The sequence below is a fragment of the Patella vulgata genome, chromosome 1 (assembly GCF_932274485.2).
Source record: "Patella vulgata chromosome 1, xgPatVulg1.2, whole genome shotgun sequence".
NCBI classification, from domain to species: Eukaryota; Metazoa; Mollusca; class Gastropoda; family Patellidae; genus Patella; species Patella vulgata.
Genome location: NC_065879.2, coordinates 15,688,073 through 15,711,371, shown reverse-complemented (window position 1 = coordinate 15,711,371; position 23,299 = coordinate 15,688,073). Strand labels below are relative to the sequence as shown.

Below are 23,299 nucleotides of genomic sequence, written 5' to 3'. Positions count from 1 at the left end.
ATTTTTTATGTGCACGCTATTGTGTTATAGTAATAATAATGAAAATTTATATTGTGCGCATTCCATCCAAACAGTACATGTATGCTTATGCCGTAGGTTTGTTTATAATATGATTTAAACAGATGAGATTTTAGTTTTGATTTGAAAGTTTCAAAACACTGCGAAGTTTTGAGATTGACAGGTAAAGAATTTCATAGTTTTGGCACAATGTGGGAAAATCGTCGAAAACCAAACTTGGTACTGTTAGGTGATCATTTTATGACCTTGGTGCACAGGAGCTTCATTTTTCATCCCATCCAAACTCTGAAAAGAGGAAACCATGCCCAAAAACCTCTGATCTTTCTCGGCCAACAACAGGATCGAACCCGCGACCTCCAGACTAGAGAGTCAGCATCTTACTCACTTAGCCACCGGTATAGAGAAAGTTCCATGGATTTTTCCAGGTTTGATGCAAAACCATGGAGTCTTTCGGATGTGACCAAATAAACCAAAAACAAGGCCAGACTTGTTGTGTTTAATTAAATGGTATACATTTCTTGTCAACCCTCCTCGTTGGTATAAAGACCATACTATTCAAGACCCCCTCCACCATCCCTACCCCATGGTATAAAGACCATACCTTTCTAGACCACTCGACCACTCCTGATGGTATAAAGACCATACCTTTCTTGACCACTCGAACACCCCTCCCCCATGATTAAAAGACCATACCTTTCTAGACCACTCAATCATCCCTCTTTCACGGGATGCAGGGCCTAGAAAGCAACAAAGTCTAGTCGTATGGATGGGATGGAAAACCAATGTCCAATGTACACATTAGAATTTGAAATAAGAGTAGGCTGTAACGCCGCTGTCCAGGCAAAATTTCCCTCTGCATAGTGTATGCCTGTCTTTGTATCTCCTATGTAGCAGAAGAGCAGGACATTAAATCCCATTTCATTCACCATATGATCATGGTATAAAGACCATACCTTTCATGTCTGCTAAAAAAGGATCAGTTAACGAATATTTCACTTTCTTTTTGCCATCGGTCGAACCATTTTTCTCTGATTTACTGTTTTCATCATCCTTTTCTTCTTCTTCTTTGGTCGAACCGTCTTCATTTTTAACGGACTCGCTATTGTCTTCGTTTTTTTCTTCTTCTTTGGTTGAAGTTTCTTCAGTTTTAACCCCAGCGTCTTCGGCCTTGGTGGATTCTTCGTCTTTTTTATCACTGTCTTTATCATTTTTATCTTCCGACATGCCTTTCGGCTCTAACCCATCTTGATTTTCATCATCCTCATCTTTATCATGATAGCCTTCATCTATCTCCATAAAGAAATCATCGAAGTTCGGAGGTTCAGGCATCTCCTCTCGTAGCTTTATGGCCTCCTGCTTCATGTCATTGAACTGGATTTCTTTCAAGTTTCCATACATTTTCTTATTGGAAAACTGAAATTAGATTTAAAGATGCATTATGTAAGATTATAAGGAGCTGACAGTTCTTGCTATAATAGTTTAAAAATAGATAATGAAAAGGGAATATATTGAAAATCTCAGTCAAATTACTTGATTGTTTTAAGAATAGCGCAGTCTCAATTTTCAATGGTATCATTGTTATGATAATAACAAAGTCTTGATTATTTATTTTTAAATTAAATTATTAAATGGCGAACGTGTTTCAATCCGTCCGATGGTCTAGAGAGTTGATTATGGGCGTGCCATGTAAATAAATGTATAATTAACGATTTATTTAACATCTTAGGCCAAAAGAGCTGCAATAGGCAGATTTAGCTTTTACATAAAACATCTGTAATGGAATTGTCTACTAAAAACGGAAGTCTCAATTTTAATTCTGGACCATTTTTGGTGCATTTTCAGACTCCTAAAAATCATGAATTGTTCAAATCAATATAATAATTTGCTCTATTTAGATTGAATTAATATTGTTTGATATTGCGTTGATATTGTTCAAAATAATGCGAATGACGATCAGCCACTTTAAGTCAAAGTTAAATCATAAAAGAGAGAGAATGGGGTTTAACATCAACTTGACACAAGCTGGGTCAGTTCGGGACTAACATATGGTTCAATTTCATTTTAATAATTCGCTTATGCGTAGGGGTCTTTAGCAGTGGGAGGAAACCGGAGGACCCAGAGAAAACCCACAAAGTTAGAAAAGTGACCCTACAAGCGGGTAAATTACAACATAACTGAAAGAGAGAGAGAGAGAGAGAGAGAGAGAGAGAGACAGAGTGATGTTTAACGTCCACGCGACACAAACTAGGTCATTTCGCGACTATTTCAATAATTCCCTTGTTCATAGGGGTCATTAGAATTGTGAGGAAACCGGAGGACCCAGAGAAAACCCACAAGGCTGGACAGGTGACCCTACGCCTTGTCATGTACAAGCGAGGAGTCAAAACCATGGCACTTGACTCAATGACGGACCTTATGATCCAACAGACTCGTGTTAACCATTCGACCACCCATCCCTAAAAGTCATGAAAGAAAATTATGAGCATGTAAAAATGTTATTGTTACCCTGACAATAGTCTGTGTTTTAACGAGACTACTCAATGCTTTACAAGCTGCTGATCTAATAGCTTCTTTTCTGGTGGTACCAACACCCTCTCCTATCTTAGTACCTTCTATTTCTAATTTACACCTGTAAATATAATGTTATAAACTAGAGTTTGACCTTCTACTTTTCCACATCACTGGGGCTAATGAAGACAGGCATACCCATGCAGTATGCCACCCAACTACACTTCATTGAGTCAAGAATAAATAGTTTTTTTACATTCCTTCTCAATGATGTAATGATTTTGCGCTTTACTGGATTATTTTATCTATTTACATGAACTGGATGATTATATAAACTGGATAATTATCTACTGTATGAACTGGATGAATTTGTAGTCTAATGTGAACTGGATGACTTTATCTACTTACATGAACTGGATGATTAACTACAGTAGAATCTGCATTAAGCAGCCACCCAAGGGAATTTTCATAACTGACAGCTTAACGGGAGTGGCCTCTTAATAAAATCTTGTTGCTTTTTGTGCTGACATAAATTAAATATTACGCTTGGATGCATTGGAAGCGGTAAATTTGACTGTCGCTGAATCTTGCGCCGAACAAAAATTCTTTACTCAAATCTCGGACATAACGGGAGTGGCCTCTTAATAAAATCTTGGTGCTTTTTGTGCTGACATAAATTAAATATTACGCTTGAATGCATTGGAAGCGGTAAATTTGACGGTCGCTGAATCTTGCACCGAACGTAAATTCTTTACTCAAATCTCGGACATAACTTCTGTAAACTTATCATTTTGTACCAACCTTCGATACTACTGTCTACCATTGTGATGCATTCGATAATATTTATCCATTTTTGTGAAGAAAATCGATGAATTAATTTTATTCTATCAAAAAAGCACATGAAGAAAAAAAACATCGCTAATTTTATCACCTATTTACAGGGGGTGTAACTCTGTAATATTATAGGAGGAGTGACCGTTGAATAAAGAGATGAAACAACAGAATTTCTATGGGGGGAATTTATCGTGGCCGCTTACAAGGAGATGTCGCTGAATAGGAGTGGCTGCTCATACAGATTCTACTGTACTTATGTGAACTGGATGACTTTGTCGTCTAACATGAACTGGATGAACTTATCTAAAAACATGAACTGGATGAACTTATCTACCAACATGAATTGGATGATTTTGTCGTCTTAACATGAACTGGATGACTTTATCTACTTACATGAACTGGATGATTATCTGCTTACGTGAACTGGATGATTTTGTCGTCTAACATGAACTGGATGAATTTATCCACTTACATGAACTCGATGATTTTGTCTACTTATATGAACAGGGTAATTTTGTCTACTTATGTGAATAATTTTGTCTACTTATGTGAACAGGGTAATTTTGTCTACTAACGTGAACTGGATGATATTATCTACTTAATTGAACTGGGTGATTTTGTCTACTTTAATGATGAGATCTGGGAGATTTTGTCTACTTTAATGATGTGAACTCAATGATTTTGTCTACTTACGTGAACATGTTGAGCTTGTCTACTTTAGCTGTGCTGATGGCTTTAGATATTGAAGAAAACCATTGGCACACCTACAAGGTAAAAGATATATTGTCAGACTATGAAACAGATTTGACAAGAATCTTAACACAATCATTTGTGAGCAAGACTCAAATTGTGTGTTAATTCTTGAGTTAGCGTGTCCTCGAACAAGACACTTCATCGTTGTATTCCAGTTTACCCAGCTACAATTGGTAGGAGAGTGTATGCCAGGGGTGTCAAACTCATTTGGATACAGGGGCCACATGACCTAATATTTTACATGAAGTGGGCTGGAGAGATACAAAAATATCAAGATGAAGTCAAATGTCCTTGAACTTTACTGAATTTTAAAAACAGAGCCAAACGTTCTTGACACAGGTAATTTTTTTATTAGACACGTTTCTTAACTGCCAAGATATAATATTGAACACAACATTCTCTTGTATTACATACAACTTAGATATCTATGAAATACATACAGAAGTCAGAGTTTTACTGAAACCAGAAAACAATAATAAATGATTTTAAATGATTTCAACTGTTATCGACACATCAGTTTGTTGAAATTCGTTCCACCGCAGACCACATGTTTGAGACCTCTGGTCTATGCTATTACACAAAAAATTGTTGCATTCTTTGGGGTGCAATCAAAGGGTTAAAGATGATACACGATCAAACGTTCTGGAAGTGAACTCTCTCAATTCCTTAAATTGTGACACCGAGTGAAAAGGGGAATTGCAGACTGTATAAGAGAGAGAGAGAGAGAGAGAGAGAGAGATGGGGTTGAACACCCACTCGACACAAACTAAGTCATTTCGGGACTAACATATGGTTTAATTTTATTTCAATAATTCGCTTGCGCGTAGGGGTCTTTAGCAGTGGGAGGAAACTTGAGGACCCGGAGAAAACCCACGAGGTTGGACAGGTGACCCTAATCCTTGTCACGTACAACCAGGGATTCGAAACTACGCCGGTTAACTTAATTACAGGCCTTATGATACAGCGCGCACATGCTAACCATTCGGCCATCCAACCCCCCAGACTGTATAAGAAGATACCTCAACCGACAATGACAGGTGATACATATTCATTGTGCTTAACCCTCCTCTTAGAACCAAAGGTACTTTTAGCATGTCTAAAATTATTTCTTAAAATTAGAGTCTGTCATATTGGGAAAGCTGGCATGAACTAACAGTCTAAAATTATTTCTTAAAATTAGAGTCTGTCATATTGGGAAAGCTGGCATGCTCTTGTTAGTTATCAAAATAACTCTAGATGGTTAATTAATTACATCACGATTCTGCTCACAGGACTTACAGAAGTGTGGCACTCGATAACAATTCAGGAAGTTCTGGTCCAGACTAACAATCAAGCATGCCCTAAAATTAGGGGTAAAGGCAGGTAATGAGGCTTTAACTGTAACTTAGATATTGGAGTAGTAATTATGTTGAGCTAACATCTCGAAAACTGTAACCATGACTACAGAACAAACACAAACAACAGGAAGAACAGAATGCTGGAAGGACACAGGGAAGGTGACAAGATAAAAATAAATGTAATTTACAACTTACCAACTCATTCTTAGGATCCTCCTCTTTTAAAACTCTGTAGTCTGAAATAAAATAAACCAGCGGCTGCCAGGCAGGATACGCCCACATTTTCGAGAGATGGATAGAGAACAAGCTAACAAGAAAGTGATTTTTCCTACAATCAAGGGCCATAATTCAGGAAATTACATTTCGATGTGCGCATATATCGAAAGGAACTGAGATCTTTGTGTTATAAACTTACATTTCAAGTTTCAACAAAATCGGATAAAAATTGTGACCTCTATAGGGTCCACAACCTTGATATACCATATTTTTACGCCATTTGAGAATGAACGGCGGCCATTTTGTCTGTCAATTTTTTAACGATTTTCACAAAATTCAAACTCAACTGTCTTTAGGGTGGAACGGTAATATAATAATACGGTTTTTTAAATCGGATAAAAATTATGACCTCTAATGGGTCCACAAGCTAAAAACATGATTTTTCGTACAATCAGGGGCCATAATTCAGGAAGTTACGGTCCGATATGGGCAAATATTGAAAGGAACCGAGATCTTTGGGTTATAAACTTATATTTCAAGTTTCAACAAAATCGGATAAAAAATGTGACCTCTATAGGGCCCACAACCTTGATATACCATATTTTTACGCTATTTGAGAATGAACGGCGGCCATTTTGTCTGTCAATTTTGGGCCGATTTTCATGAAATTCAAACTCAGTCGTCCTTAGGGTGTAACGGTGATATAATAATACATTTTTTTAAATGGGATAAAAATTATGACTTCTATAGGGTCCACAAGCTAAAAACGTGATTTTTCGTACAATCAGGGGCCATAATTCAGGAAGTTACTGTCCGATATGCGCAAATATCGAAAGGAACTGAGATCTTTGGGTTATAAACTTATATTTCAGGTTTCAACAAAATCGGATAAAAATTGTGACCTCTATAGGGTCCACAAGCTAAAAACGTGATTTTTTGTACAAAGAGGCCATAATCCATGAAGTTTCGGTCCGATACATGCCAATATCGAAAGCAGCCGAGATCTTTTGGGGATAAACCTATATTTCAAGTTTCGTCGAAATCGGATAAGAATTGTGACCTGTAGAGAGTCCACAAACAATTGTGGACGGACGGACAGGGGCGACAGCATAATACGTCCACATGAAGATGTGGGCGTATAAAAATTCTATGCCAGTGTTGGCTGAGAAAAGTTTCTTACAATTTTTAAGCCTGATTTCCTTCAAAGCACTGCATGGCATAGGATATTAAATCATATTTAATTCATTTGCTTTGTAAAGAGGGAGAGAAACTAGGTTATTTCTGGACTAAGGTATGGTACAATTTCATTTCAATAATTCACATGTGCGTAGGGGTCTTTAGCAGTGGTAGCAAACCGGATGACCCAGAGAAAATACATGAGGTTGGACAGGCAAACTATCTCCTTGTCACGTACAAGCCAGGAATCTAAACCATGCCACTTAACTCAATGACAGAGCTTATGACTTCACAAGCACTTATTAAACCACTAGACGTGACTTGATGAAAAGTGTCCATTTAATATTACCTGATAATTTAACAGTTGATGGTGGAACTGTGTCTAAATTCCATTTCATCGTGAGACCACACCTTCTACACCCTTCCTCTATTGTTTCAAATGGTGAATTACTCCACGCATCTTTATCGATGACAACAAGTTCTTCTAGCTTGGGTGGTGGTAACCACTGATGTAACTGTCGGAATGCTCGTAACTGAAGTGTATTATCTTCCTCTACGGCACCACATCCTCTGTACATTATACTCTCTACCGTCATATTCTTCAAATCATCCTGGAAACTAAGAGAGAGGGAGAGAGAAATGAGAGAGAGGGAGAGAGAGAGAATTAACCCATTAGCATTTAGACCAATTAAATCCACCCTAACTAGGGCTCCTTATACCGTCCCAGCTGTGGCACATTGGGATCTTCAGCAGTGACAAAACAAAAGAGGACCCAGAGGAAACCAACAGGATTAGACTGACCACTTAACTCTTTGTCGGATACATTACACAACTGGGACAGAAACATAATTAAATGGCAGATATAATGAATGATCTAAAGCAAACGCATTAGACTACTTAAAGTGGCATTATGTAAGATTTAGATAAAAGAGATAGCCATTGTCGCTATAATATTTAAAAAATAGATAAAGTAAAATTAATATATTGAAAATTTCATTCAAAGTACTTTATTTTGAATGAAGTTATCAATGGGTGTAGTTTTGACAACATGTGTGCTGTGCATTGATCATAACCAACGTACTGGTTATTTCAGTCTTAGCCTGGTTTCTCCATTTTTAAACTGAATCATTATATGGGCGAACTGTTCTAATCTACTTAAGATAGGAGCTATCTTGTGTTCAGTTCTTCTTTTCAAGAAACACTTACAGAGATTTACTTCCCTTGAATGAGAACCAGAATATATGCAACCCTAACAAATATTGGTAACAATAACAAATAACACAGGCTAATTGCGACCTGCAGGTTAGCAAGCCAGCATCTTACTCACTTAGACACTGTGGCTCTGTATTAAAAAGGAAGAAGTCTACAAACCTTTTCTCATGTTGTAAGATGTCTTCAACGGTTTTCTCTGTAAATAGCGTCTTTACGTTGTTATACATGTTGAATGTCACATTGTTTGTCGTGCGGCCTCTAGCATTGGCTAGGAACAACTCATTTGCGTACAGTCGACTGTCATACAAGTCCTCTTTCGGAGCACCGGTAGTAGGCAATTTGACGATCAGATGAGCAAGATTAATAAAATACTTAGCACTAAAAACATTAAAAGTTGTTCCGATTCGATCGCATTCTTTTATTTCATCCATCAACAGGCTCAGACGCTCCTCGAATGGTTTTTCAGAGAAAGATATCGGTGAAACCAAAGTAGCATGCAAAAAAATCCTCTCTTCGTTTTTCAGAAGTTTTTCGCTTCTTGCGAAAATTTCTTCAACTGTGTTCCGTCGCAAGCATGTAAGAGCATCTCTAAATGCAGAAAAGCGAATAGGCTTTTGCAGGGAGTGACCAATGAGGAGGCCATCGAGATACACGTAAGCAGATCTAAAAGTGGCCTCGACATTGACACCACTGGCTTCAACTCCTTCCAGAAGAGTAGAAATAGGATCATCTTTATCAGGAAAACTTTTCATGAAATGCATTAATTTCTGAACAGTTTCTTTACTGGGAATACCACATATTTCCATTCGATCCTGTTTATCTTTTCCTCGATTTCGGCCACGATATCTAGTCTCTTTCTGTCCTGGTTTCGCTTGTTTGGGATCTGGTGTTGTTTTACTCTGAATTCTAACGCCACGGCCATAGGAATCATAATAAGGATCTTGCTCATCTTCCAGTGATCGTGACCCCTTTCCACTACCTCTACCAGATCTTCTTCCACCATCAGACCGACCACCAGACGATCTTCTATCAGACCCTCTCCAGCCCTCATTCATCCGTTCCCTTCTCCCACCCCTCCATCCTCTATCTCCTTCCCATACATCATGATAGTAATCGGCATCTAGTTCCGATTCCAACTGAGCTATCTGTTTCATCATTTCCATTTTCTGCATTTCTTTGTGGGGATTATAGCCACCACCACCATAGGGTGGATAACTTGATGGTCCTCCACCATACCCAGCACGAGGTCCAGGTCCACCATAACCATCACCATAACCGTCGTAATATCCACCACCACCTCCCCAATCCCCTCTGGGGTATTTTTCGGGGCCTCCATAATTGTCAAAGGCTTTCCGTTTACCTACAAAATTCAAAAATAGAATAAAAACTTAGTATTTCAAATTTCACAAAGACTATTGAATAAATTTTATCACCCAATAATACATTCTACAGTAGATATCGCTTGAGTGATAAATTTCATAATCTACTGCGATATCTCCTTAGGAGATATCGCTTTACATGAATTTAATTGGTCAATCAAAAAGGAACTACTTTTTTTTTATTTTCAAAGAACAGTTCATTTTTTATTAAAAGTAACTTCTTTCTTATTAAAAAGGAACAATTTTTATTTAATTGGCCATGATGGAAACACTGGGACAATATAAAGGACATTGCAATGGTTGAATTGCTGTCAAAAAATGATGTATCACTACGCCGTAATGTAATCAGGTTCAGTAAAAGTGAAATCTATAGCAAAGAATTATATTTATTTATTGGGTGATTGGGTGATAAATAAAAAATCTCCTACTCGTCTTTTTTGATATCAAAAAAGAGAGAGAGAGAGAGAAATGGGGTTTAACATCCACTCGACACAGACTAGGTCATTTCGGGACTAACATATGGTTTAATTTATTTTATTTCAATGATTCGCTTGCGCGTAGGGGTCTTTAGCAGTGGGAGGAAACTGGAGGACCCGGAGAAAACCCACGAGGTTGGACAGGCAACCCTATTCCTTGTCATGTACAACCGGGGATTTGAAACCACGCCAGTTGACTCAATGACAGTCCTCATGATACAGCGCGCACGTGCTAACCATTCAGCCATCCAACCCCCCGATATCAAAATAGACTTGTAGGAGATTCTCTATATGTACCATAATAAGGACATAAAATTGTGTGGCAGAACCCTTGAATAGTGCATTTTAAGTGCATATCTCAGCGTTACAGGTTGGGCCAGAAGGGAGAGAGAAGAATAATGATAAAGCACAGACTGATGTCAGTTTTTAATAATTTTCACATGTTTTACCTCCCTGAAACCGTATACATAATACAATTTTTTAAAAACTTATATGTTGGAAGATGTTGTGTTGAAAACAATACCTGCTATGAAAACCACATGTCAGCAAAATATTAAGAAATATTGATACCGGTACATGAGGGTAGCTCATGTCTGATATACAAAAGGGTCGATTAAAAGCAAAGGTGAAAATTAATGCTGGGTATTGTCACTGCAGTCACGATACGATATATATTGCGATTCAGGTGCTACAATACATGTACATATCATGATTCATAACCAAGTCAATATTTACCAAGAAAACAAAATGAATTTTTAGTCCTGCCTATATCAAATTAATAAAATTGTTTTAAATCACGATATTGATGTGGATCAAAATAATGACCAAATCAATTGAAGAGTATGTTCCCAGAAAAGTATTTATCGGGTGGTTATTTCCAATAAAATCATTTGCAATTTTGGTATATATGGAAAGTAGAAATATCCAATCTTACTAAAAAAATAATGGATTCCCTGAAAAACACTCATGGAGCCAGAGGTCGCAGTGGATCGATATCGAGTTGCGTAAAAATACGCAGACATTCAAAAATTTTGCGTTTTTGCTCTCTACATCTGTGCTATTTAGAGTCTCTCAAAATAATCAATAGAAGCAAGTAAAATCGATATGTGAACAACCCTATTTTATGCGTTCTTTTTTCATTGATACTTGTCAGGCTCTCCATCCTGCAATACTTACAAGGGAAAACCACGCCGGAATATCTCTATGAACTTTCTCGGACAACAAAGGGAGTGAACCTACGACCTCCAAGTTAGAAAGCCACTTACTCACTTAGCTACTATACAAAACAAGTTTTTATCTTTCAGAATCTTTCCTGCGGCCAGGTCATCAACACAATAAAGACCAGAAAATGAGTCACATATTTCGGACTGACTATCTAATTTGGAACACCACAACTGTGCTTACCAAAATTGCCAAAACCTGACGGTCCCCTTCTAAAGCCTGACATCTTCACAGAATTCTAGTAATAACATCAACCTGCAAGTAAAAAAAAAAAAAATACATGTCATTACCAGGGCTAAATCTGTCCACTACTCATAAAGTCATATTCAATATATCCTAATGCATGATCTGAACAAAATTAATAATTCAGGTAGGCCCTAATGTCTGAAATTTGGTGTGCAGTCACCTCTTGTCAACCTGAACATCCCCTAAAAATTTCTACTGGTAGTACCACGTGCCTACAAAAATACAGATGCTGCCCTGAAAAAAGGCCTATTCATCCACCACATTCATAAAAACAGTAGGCCTACTACTACTACTGTGTGAACCGTGGTAAATAATAAACGGATTTCTTCGATTATGAACAAACTACTATACTTTGGTTATTATAAACTTACCTGTGTGTTTGAAATTACCTCCAGTTATATAAAATCTATTGTACAACTATATGTCCTAGCGAATAAAAAAGTTCTCTCCTGTAAAATTGAACTCATCACAAACTTTGACACCGAGAAATAACCAAAATGAAGGCTAATATATCACTTATCAGGATATATCATTTCGTATAGGGGGGTCAAAGCAAGGCTTGTCTGTCGCAACGGTTGTGTATGAATAAGCTATTCCTCTCGGAACCCAGTAATGAGTTTGGGCGTTTAAAAACATAAATAGTAGACTGACAATCAATTGTTTCCAAATCGATGTCTTTGTCTCAGTTGCTATTGTATTGCCTAAACTCAAAAAATCGAAACGGTAGTGCGCTGTTGTGATTACAACACACGTGATTCAACCTTTACCCCCTTCAACATATTATGATGGTTTAGCTCATGACGTGACATGTGTAATGTTGTGATGGACACTGTCGAAAATACAAGCAAAAACATTGACTTTTCAAGAGAGAACTTTGGTTTTGGTTTGGATATTTAATTGTGCAATGGATTTTATTCAACCGGTGGTGATTTCAAACACATAGGCAAGTTTTTAATAACAATTATTCAGTAGTTTGTTCACAATCGAAGAAATCCGTTTATAATTTACCATTGGTTCACACAGTTATAATGTCCACATGTAGGCTATTCTTTTGTATGAATACACTCACAGACTAATTAAATAACATATACATGTGGAATCTTGAATACATGCACTGACGGCAGTTTGGGTCCATTTTATACAAATGGATTTCTTAATAGACTTTGAGTGCGGTGAACGCGGATGCAGCGATGGCTACTCGATAGGCATATTATTGAGATGGCGTGCTTTCTGTTTTTCTTAGTTGACACGTTTGTTAAATAACCACAATGCAGTAATAAAAGTCGTTAAATTCGACTAATTTATGACGAATCGCCTCTTTATAAATATGAAGCAAGAGTTTAATACCAAAATTCTTGTGGTTTCCTGCAAATCTCGCCGAATTTCTAAAACATAAAATATTAATTTAAACGAGTCGACCCTAAGTCCAAAACAAATAGTCAGTCGAATAAACCGGTCGATGGCTTATTAAAATTTTGGAATCGTTTGTAATCTGTATAAGTTAAAGAAAAAACGCACTAATTCCAGTATCTTTTATCATTGTTTTTGTTTATTTTTTACGTCCCCTCATGTTCAAATTTGATTGTTCAAATTAAAACTTTAAGGTGTTATCTTAGTTATTGCCACCGCGGCTTAATAAAGTCATGCTTGACTTTTTCCCTCATCCCCATATGCCCCCATCTTTTAAGTGCACGCCAATGTGTACACGGGACCTCGGTTTTTCGTCCCATCCGAACGACTAGACATCTGTCCTTGTCCACCTCCAAAAGAATAGAGTCCCTATATATGATATGTTGGGTTAGGGGGGCGATGGGGATGAGGTATTTGACATTATCATGTGGCCTCGTCCAGTCGATAAAATCAGTCAGTTAGTTCAGTCGAATAATCCAGTCGAATAAACCAGTCGAATAATTCAGTCGAAAAGTTCAGTCGAATAAACCAGTCGAATACTTCAGTCGAATAATTCAGTCGAATAAACAAGTCGCTCAATATTAAGCAGCGGTGGCAGTGGGCTAAGATGATATGGTAGCAAATCATGCTCTTAGACATAGCTGAAGGAGCCGGGGCATGGGGTAGAGACCGGGGGGCTTCCCAACTAGTTTCAAGAAATGAAAAGAAATGAAATGGTGTTTTAACGTCCTACTGTTCTGCTTGGAACTGGGCTAATGAAGACGGGCATACGCCATACACTGTGCGATGAGGGAAATTTTGCCCGGACAGCGGCACTACGGCCTACTCTTATATCGAATTCCATCTGTCAAAGGGATCTTTTACGACCACGTCAATGTGGACACGGGACCTCGGTTTTTCGTCCCATCCGAACGACTAGACAGCTGTCCTTGTCCGCCTCGAAAAGAATAGAGTCCCTATATATGATATGAACGAAGAAAGGGGATGGGGTGGGGCGGGGGTGGGGGGGATGAGGTATTTGACATTTTCATGTGGCCTCGTCCAGTCGATAAAACCAGTCAGTTAGTTCAGTCGAATAATCCAGTCGAATAAACCAGTCGAATAATTCAGTCGAAAAGTTCAGTCGAATAAACCAGTCGAATAGTTCAGTCGAATAGTTCAGTCGAATAATCCAGTCGAATAATTCAGTCGAATAAACAAGTCGCTCAATATTAAGCAGCGGTGGCAGCGGGCTAAGATAATATAGTAGCAAATCATGCTCGTAGCCATAGCTGAAGGAGCCGGGGGCATGGGGTAGGGACCGGGGGGCTTCCCAACTAGTTTCAAGAAATGAAAAGAAATGAAATGGGGTTTTAACGTCCTACTGTTCTGCTTGGAACTGGGCTAATGAAGACGGGCAGACGCCATACACTGTGCGATGAGGGAAATTTTGCCCGGACAGCGGCACTACGGCCTACTCTTATATCGAATTCCATCTGTCAAAGGGATCTTTTACGTCCACTCCAATGTAGACACGGGACCTCGGTTTTTCGTCTCATCCGAAAGACTAGACAGCTGTCCTTGTCCGCCTCGAAAAGAATAGAGTCCCTATATATGATATAAACGAAGAAACGGATGGGGTGGGGCGGGGGTGGGGGGGGATGAGGTATTTGACATTTTCATGTGGCCTCGTCCAGTCGATAAAATCAGTCAGTTAGTTCAGTCGAATAATCCAGTCGAATAAACCAGTCGAAAAGTTCAGTCGAATAAACCAGTCGAATAGTTCAGTCGAATAATTCAGTCGAATAAACAAGTCGCTCAATATTAAGCAGCGGTGGCAGCGGGCTAAGATAATATAGTAGCAAATCATGCTCGTAGCCATAGCTGAAGGAGCCGGGGGCATGGGGTAGGGACCGGGGGGCTTCCCAACTAGTTTCAAGAAATGAAAAGAAATGAAATGGGGTTTAACGTCCTTCTGTTCTGCTTGGAACTGGGCTAATGAAGACGGGCAGACGCCATACACTGTGCGATGAGGGAAATTTTGCCCGGACAGCGGCACTACGGCCTACTCTTATATCGAATTCCATCTGTCAAAGGGATCTTTTACGTCCACTCCAATGTAGACACGGGACCTCGGTTTTTCGTCTCATCCGAAAGACTAGACAGCTGTCCTTGTCCGCCTCGAAAAGAATAGAGTCCCTATATATGATATAAACGAAGAAAGGGGGTGGGGTGGGGCGGGGGTGGGGGGGATGAGGTATTTGACATTTTCATGTGGCCTCGTCCAGTCGATAAAATCAGTCAGTTAGTTCAGTCGAATAATCCAGTCGAATAAACCAGTCGAATAATTCAGTCGAAAAGTTCAGTCGAATAAACCAGTCGAATAGTTCAGTCGAATAATTCAGTCGAATAATCCAGTCGAATAATTCAGTCGAATAAACAAGTCGCTCAATATTAAGCAGCGGTGGCAGCGGGCTAAGATAATATAGTAGCAAATCATGCTCGTAGCCATAGCTGAAGGAGCCGGGGGCATGGGGTAGGGACCGGGGGGCTTCCCAACTAGTTTCAAGAAATGAAAAGAAATGAAATGGGGTTTAACGTCCTTCTGTTCTGCTTGGAACTGGGCTAATGAAGACGGGCAGACGCCATACACTGTGCGATGAGGGAAATTTTGCCCGGACAGCGGCACTACGGCCTACTCTTATATCGAATTCCATCTGTCAAAGGGATCTTTTACGTCCACTCCAATGTAGACACGGGACCTCGGTTTTTCGTCCCATCCGAAAGACTAGACAGCTGTCCTTGTCCGCCTCGAAAAGAATAGAGTCCCTATATATGATATAAACGAAGAAAGGGGGTGGGTGGGGCGGGGGTGGGGGGGGGATGAGGTATTTGACATTTTCATGTGGCCTCGTCCAGTCGATAAAACCAGTCAGTTAGTTCAGTCGAATAATCCAGTCGAATAAACCAGTCGAAAAGTTCAGTCGAATAAACCAGTCGAATAGTTCAGTCGAATAATTCAGTCGAATAATCCAGTCGAATAATTCAGTCGAATAAACAAGTCGCTCAATATTAAGGAGCGGTGGCAGCGGGCTAAGATAATATAGTAGCAAATCATGCTCGTAGCCATAGCTGAAGGAGCCGGGGGCATGGGGTAGTGACCGGGGGGCTTCCCAACTAGTTTCAAGAAATGAAAAGAAATGAAATGGGGTTTAACGTCCTTCTGTTCTGCTTGGAACTGGGCTAATGAAGACGGGCAGACGCCATACACTGTGCGATGAGGGAAATTTTGCCCGGACAGCGGCACTACGGCCTACTCTTATATCGAATTCCATCTGTCAAAGGGATCTTTTACGTCCACTCCAATGTAGACACGGGACCTCGGTTTTTCGTCCCATCCGAAAGACTAGACAGCTGTCCTTGTCCGCCTCGAAAAGAATAGAGTCCCTATATATGATATAAACGAAGAAAGGGGGTGGGGTGGGGCGGGGGTGGGGGGTGGATGAGGTATTTGACATTTTCATGTGGCCTCGTCCAGTCGATAAAATCAGTCAGTTAGTTCAGTCGAATAATCCAGTCGAATAAACCAGTCGAATAATTCAGTCGAAAAGTTCAGTCGAATAAACCAGTCGAATAGTTCAGTCGAATAATTCAGTCGAATAATCCAGTCGAATAATTCAGTCGAATAAACAAGTCGCTCAATATTAAGCAGCGGTGGCAGCGGGCTAAGATAATATAGTAGCAAATCATGCTCGTAGCCATAGCTGAAGGAGCCGGGGGCATGGGGTAGGGACCGGGGGGCTTCCCAACTAGTTTCAAGAAATGAAAAGAAATGAAATGGGGTTTAACGTCCTTCTGTTCTGCTTGGAACTGGGCTAATGAAGACGGGCAGACGCCATACACTGTGCGATGAGGGAAATTTTGCCCGGACAGCGGCACTACGGCCTACTCTTATATCGAATTCCATCTGTCAAAGGGATCTTTTACGTCCACTCCAATGTAGACACGGGACCTCGGTTTTTCGTCCCATCCGAAAGACTAGACAGCTGTCCTTGTCCGCCTCGAAAAGAATAGAGTCCCTATATATGATATAAACGAAGAAAGGGGGTGGGTGGGGCGGGGGTGGGGGGGGGATGAGGTATTTGACATTTTCATGTGGCCTCGTCCAGTCGATAAAACCAGTCAGTTAGTTCAGTCGAATAATCCAGTCGAATAAACCAGTCGAAAAGTTCAGTCGAATAAACCAGTCGAATAGTTCAGTCGAATAATTCAGTCGAATAATCCAGTCGAATAATTCAGTCGAATAAACAAGTCGCTCAATATTAAGGAGCGGTGGCAGCGGGCTAAGATAATATAGTAGCAAATCATGCTCGTAGCCATAGCTGAAGGAGCCGGGGGCATGGGGTAGTGACCGGGGGGCTTCCCAACTAGTTTCAAGAAATGAAAAGAAATGAAATGGGGTTTAACGTCCTTCTGTTCTGCTTGGAACTGGGCTAATGAAGACGGGCAGACGCCATACACTGTGCGATGAGGGAAATTTTGCCCGGACAGCGGCACTACGGCCTACTCTTATATCGAATTCCATCTGTCAAAGGGATCTTTTACGTCCACTCCAATGTAGACACGGGACCTCGGTTTTTCGTCCCATCCGAAAGACTAGACAGCTGTCCTTGTCCGCCTCGAAAAGAATAGAGTCCCTATATATGATATAAACGAAGAAAGGGGGTGGGGTGGGGCGGGGGTGGGGGGTGGATGAGGTATTTGACATTTTCATGTGGCCTCGTCCAGTCGATAAAATCAGTCAGTTAGTTCAGTCGAATAATCCAGTCGAATAATCCAGTCGAATAAACCAGTCGAATAATTCAGTCGAAAAGTTCAGTCGAATAAACCAGTCGAATAGTTCAGTCGAATAATTCAGTCGAATAATCCAGTCGAATAATTCAGTCGAATAAACAAGTCGCTCAATATTAAGCAGCGGTGGCAGCGGGCTAAGATAATATAGTAGCAAATCATGCTCGTAGCCATAGCTGAAGGAGCCGGGGGCATGGGGTAGGGACCGGGGGGCTTCCCAACTAGTTTCAAGAAATGAAAAGAAATGAAATGGGGTTTTAACGTCCTACTGTTCTGCTTGGAACTGGGCTAATGAAGACGGGCAGACGCCATACACTGTGCGATGAGGGAAATTTTGCCCGGACAGCGGCACTACGGCCTACTCTTATATCGAATTCCATCTGTCAAAGGGATCTTTTACGTCCACTCCAATGTAGACACGGGACCTCGGTTTTTCGTCTCATCCGAAAGACTAGACAGCTGTCCTTGTCCGCCTCGAAAAGAATAGAGTCCCTATATATGATATAAACGAAGAAACGGATGGGGTGGGGCGGGGGTGGGGGGGGGATGAGGTATTTGACATTTTCATGTGGCCTCGTCCAGTCGATAAAATCAGTCAGTTAGTTCAGTCGAATAATCCAGTCGAATAAACCAGTCGAAAAGTTCAGTCGAATAAACCAGTCGAATAGTTCAGTCGAATAATTCAGTCGAATAATCCAGTCGAATAAACAAGTCGCTCAATATTAAGCAGCGGTGGCAGCGGGCTAAGATAATATAGTAGCAAATCATGCTCGTAGCCATAGCTGAAGGAGCCGGGGGCATGGGGTAGGGACCGGGGGGCTTCCCAACTAGTTTCAAGAAATGAAAAGAAATGAAATGGGGTTTAACGTCCTTCTGTTCTGCTTGGAACTGGGCTAATGAAGACGGGCAGACGCCATACACTGTGCGATGAGGGAAATTTTGCCCGGACAGCGGCACTACGGCCTACTCTTATATCGAATTCCATCTGTCAAAGGGATCTTTTACGTCCACTCCAATGTAGACACGGGACCTCGGTTTTTCGTCTCATCCGAAAGACTAGACAGCTGTCCTTGTCCGCCTCGAAAAGAATAGAGTCCCTATATATGATATAAACGAAGAAACGGATGGGGTGGGGCGGGGGTGGGGGGGGGATGAGGTATTTGACATTTTCATGTGGCCTCGTCCAGTCGATAAAACCAGTCAGTTAGTTCAGTCGAATAATCCAGTCGAATAAACCAGTCGAATAATTCAGTCGAAAAGTTCAGTCGAATAAACCAGTCGAATAGTTCAGTCGAATAATCCAGTCGAATAATTCAGTCGAATAAACAAGTCGCTCAATATTAAGCAGCGGTGGCAGCGGGCTAAGATAATATAGTAGCAAATCATGCTCGTAGCCATAGCTGAAGGAGCCGGGGGCATGGGGTAGGGACCGGGGGGCTTCCCAACTAGTTTCAAGAAATGAAAAGAAATGAAATGGTGTTTTAACGTCCTACTGTTCTGCTTGGAACTGGGCTAATGAAGACGGGCAGACGCCATACACTGTGCGATGAGGGAAATTTTGCCCGGACAGCGGCACTACGGCCTACTCTTATATCGAATTCCATCTGTCAAAGGGATCTTTTACGTCCACTCCAATGTAGACACGGGACCTCGGTTTTTCGTCTCATCCGAACGACCAGACAGCTGTCCTTGTCCGCCTCGAAAAGAATAGAGTCCCTATATATGATATAAACGAAGAAAGGGGGTGGGGTGGGGCGGGGTGGGGGGGGATGAGGTATGACATTTTCATGTGGCCTCGTCCAGTCGATAAAACCAGTCAGTTAGTTCAGTCGAATAATCCAGTCGAATAAACCAGTCGAATAATTCAGTCGAAAAGTTCAGTCGAATAAACCAGTCGAATAGTTCAGTCGAATAATTCAGTCGAATAATCCAGTCGAATAATTCAGTCGAATAAACAAGTCGCTCAATATTAAGCAGCGGTGGCAGCGGGCTAAGATAATATAGTAGCAAATCATGCTCGTAGCCATAGCTGAAGGAGCCGGGGGCATGGGGTAGGGACCGGGGGGCTTCCCAACTAGTTTCAAGAAATGAAAAGAAATGAAATGGTGTTTTAACGTCCTACTATTCTGCTTGGAACTGGGCTAATGAAGACGGGCAGACGCCATACACTGTGCGATGAGGGAAATTTTGCCCGGACAGCGGCACTACGGCCTACTCTTATATCGAATTCCATCTGTCAAAGGGATCTTTTACGTCCACTCCAATGTAGACACGGGACCTCGGTTTTTCGTCTCATCCGAACGACCAGACAGCTGTCCTTGTCCGCCTCGAAAAGAATAGAGTCCCTATATATGATATGAACGAAGAAAGGGGGTGGGGTGGGGCGGGGGTGGGGGGGATGAGGTATTTGACATTTTCATGTGGCCTCGTCCAGTCGATAAAACCAGTCAGTTAGTTCAGTCGAATAATCCAGTCGAATAAACCAGTCGAATAATTCAGTCGAATAAACCAGTCGAATAGTTCAGTCGAATAAACCAGTCGAATAGTTCAGTCGAATAAACAAGTCGCTCAATATTAAGCAGCGGGCTAAGATAATATAGTAGCAAATCATGCTCGTAGCCATAGCTGAAGGAGCCGGGGGCATGGGGTAGGGACCGGGGGGCTTCCCAACTAGTTTCAAGAAATGAAAAGAAATGAAACTCCATTACAGGATTTATATCGGGGTCCGATTTGTATTACATACATACGAAATATAATTTACTACATCATTCTACATAGTAATTCGTATGTGTTTGTCAAAAATCATATTGAAAAAAGTCTTTGAAAATGCTATAAAACAAATCAAAATCGATCAGTGTAATAATCGGTTACAGACAGACTTGGTTGACTATTCCGATGTGTCCACCACGACCTTATCACTTTCTATTGTATAATAACAAATTCAATCGTGACACAAACAGACGCGTATCTTCTTATGTTCAGAAACATCTTTTACATTTTGTATTCGGTGTTCTACTTTCTATAATATGACCAGTGTATTTTGTGATGCAAATTGATAATCTAAATATATTATTTAACTTATTGTAGTTCAATTGCAATATTACAAAATTTATTTTAGGTTAAGATATATTTACAAATTTTATATAGTTAAATGAAGATGCAATGTTTTTTTTACGTGGCGATATGATTTTTCTTCAACCACAATACAATTGCCTTTGCTTGCTAAATCCGGTCAATGGTTTATCGTGAAAAAGCCCTTGCTATATCTATAAACTATGAATTATGTTTTAGATATATTATGTATGCGAAATATTATTGAAAAAAATTTTTTAATTTTAATGTTTTATTCAATATAATATTATGTATGTGAAATATTATAGTTTTTATTACATTAAATGTCTGTAAATTAACGTATTAAGATAATGTTCAGGTAATCTATCTATAATCTATGTTATGCTATTATCTATTATGTTATATACATGTTCATAAATATCATTTGGGGTTTGGCTTTTTTATCTCTTATTTTTTTGGCCGTTATGAGCAATTTGTATGACCATAATTATTTTGACTTCTTCAGAATTGGTGGGAATTTATAAGATCTCGATTTAGTTATGTTAATTATATTTCCATTGATATCATTTTGCATTAATTTTAATAGCAACCCTTACCTACAAATGGTACCAAATGCCTGGTAAAATGTTGAGAAACCTAATACACTTTTACATGTACTTATTGATGATAATCTTAATAATAAATTGTCAGTGCGCTTTGGACAGGAGGTATGATATCATTTAATTCCAAGTTTTTAGTAAACTTGTCTCTGTAGTTTTGAAGCATATTTTATTGATAGACACTGTGACTCATTCCATCTAGATAGCAATACAGAACTAAATTAAAATATTTTGCATAATGGTCAATATGAATTTGGTAATGGATCCGGGTCAATCAGTTTTCCTTCTTTTAGCTCTTTAATATTTATCACATTTATTTATGATATTTATCACATATACTTGTATCACTACGAAAGGTTCCAGATTTAATTTCAGTTAAGCTCTACTTTCAATGTACCTTAAAAAAAAAGCGTCTATAGCATACCCCCGTTCTCGTTTTTAAGAGAGTAAGGGACACGCCATTTTCCAATATTATGCAAAAATTAATGGATTTATATGCCTAAATAGTATAGAAAAAATGATAAAATAATGTAATTATAAGCCCGAACCATTACATTAGCAACGGAAAGAAAATACCTCCGTCTGAAAAGTAAATGATGTTGTAATACTTACAGTATGGTCATCAATATCATCCATATTTAACGGCACATTGTGTTAATTCCATGAAATATTATAAAACACTACGTTCTAAAAACGTTAGGGGCACGTATTAACTGGCCTACTACTACTATGCTATGTGTTTAACGTCCACTTCCACATATATGAAATGTGTCCAAAAGGGGGCTGCTTTTAAGTATGTTTTTTTGTGTATTGCTTGTGAAGAGCTAGACTCAGTGTCTAGACTCTGAGTCAAACTCTTCTTCGGCAATACACAGAAGAGGCAATTAAGTAATAAATTAAAAAAAAAAAAAAAAAGAAAGTAATAAAACATCTGTAACTAATTACGTTGTGAAAAAGTCTGCAAATTTGTGACAAAATTTGCAACAAGTCCAACTAATCAAGATGCAATACAGTTCGGTCTAAAACAAAGAGAAACAGAATAATGAAAGAAGTAACAGGATAATAAAACCAGAAGAATGATCAAAATACCCCCCCCCCCCCCACGCACACCAACTCTAAAACAAACTAAAATATCAAAGTATCACCTGTAAATAAATAGATGTCTTTGAATATAACGTTATTAACGAACTATATATATATTCAACTATCTATACCCCATAATCTTGTTTCGTACATATACGAATTAACTAATTGTCACATATTTCTGATTGTATATACTATATAATAGTGTCGAAAGTTTATTATTCTTATATCCGTTAATTTTAGAAGGATATTGAACTTTCTTTACATAATATTAGGTGTTGTAACTTCAACTGTATAATAATGGGGAGCGCCTTGCATCTCTAATTGAAGATCTTTTTTTCTTTATTTTTCTTTTTTTAAATTTGTTTATTTACAGGCTCTTGTATATGATGGCATCCAATGATATGATGATATTCAAATATATAATTCCTAGAAAGCTCAGTATAGTGTAAGTTGATTCGTTATCATTGTTGATTCGATCTTGGTCAAATGTGTAACCCTTTCAACGCCCATGTATATAATATTGAAATCTGTATATACTTGTCATATGGCATTATGTTTATGTTGTTTTCACCTTTTTAAGTTTGTTGTTTGAAATACAATGTATTTATATTTCTGTAAATAATTTCTTACGGGAAATGAAATTACATGTATATAAGACCTGGAATGTTTTCAGACCCCATAAATAATGTATCTTTAGATTATGTATATTATATTGATTGAATAAATCTTGCTAGAAAAATTTACAGATCCAATTATTTAGTTTTATTCTTTTATTTTATTTCTATATTTATTTTAGAATCTTTTAATACTTTTAAAAGACTAATTAGAACTTATACCTAATGTCAAAAAACAGATAACTTAAAGTTGTTTTTGTGTACAAATTTTTTTCTTTTTTATCCTTTTCCATGTGAGCACTAAATATAACA

At 39.1% G+C, this 23,299-nt stretch overlaps 1 protein-coding gene across 1 annotated transcript in view; it reads right to left on the bottom strand.

The window, feature by feature from the left end:
* The window catches only part of LOC126819951 (uncharacterized), a 36,782-nt gene that overhangs the window by 4,732 nt on the left and 8,751 nt on the right, over window positions 1-23,299 (bottom strand). The window contains exons 2-9 of the mRNA XM_050548054.2: window positions 12,724-12,787; window positions 11,314-11,385; window positions 8,214-9,414; window positions 7,192-7,460; window positions 5,646-5,686; window positions 4,054-4,124; window positions 2,524-2,647; window positions 972-1,431 (exon numbers count right to left, since the gene is read on the bottom strand). Coding sequence (XP_050404011.1) covers window positions 972-1,431; window positions 2,524-2,647; window positions 4,054-4,124; window positions 5,646-5,686; window positions 7,192-7,460; window positions 8,214-9,414; window positions 11,314-11,356 — 2,209 coding nt within the window. The 5' untranslated portion in view covers window positions 11,357-11,385; window positions 12,724-12,787. The remainder of the gene's footprint in view (window positions 1-971; window positions 1,432-2,523; window positions 2,648-4,053; window positions 4,125-5,645; window positions 5,687-7,191; window positions 7,461-8,213; window positions 9,415-11,313; window positions 11,386-12,723; window positions 12,788-23,299) is intronic.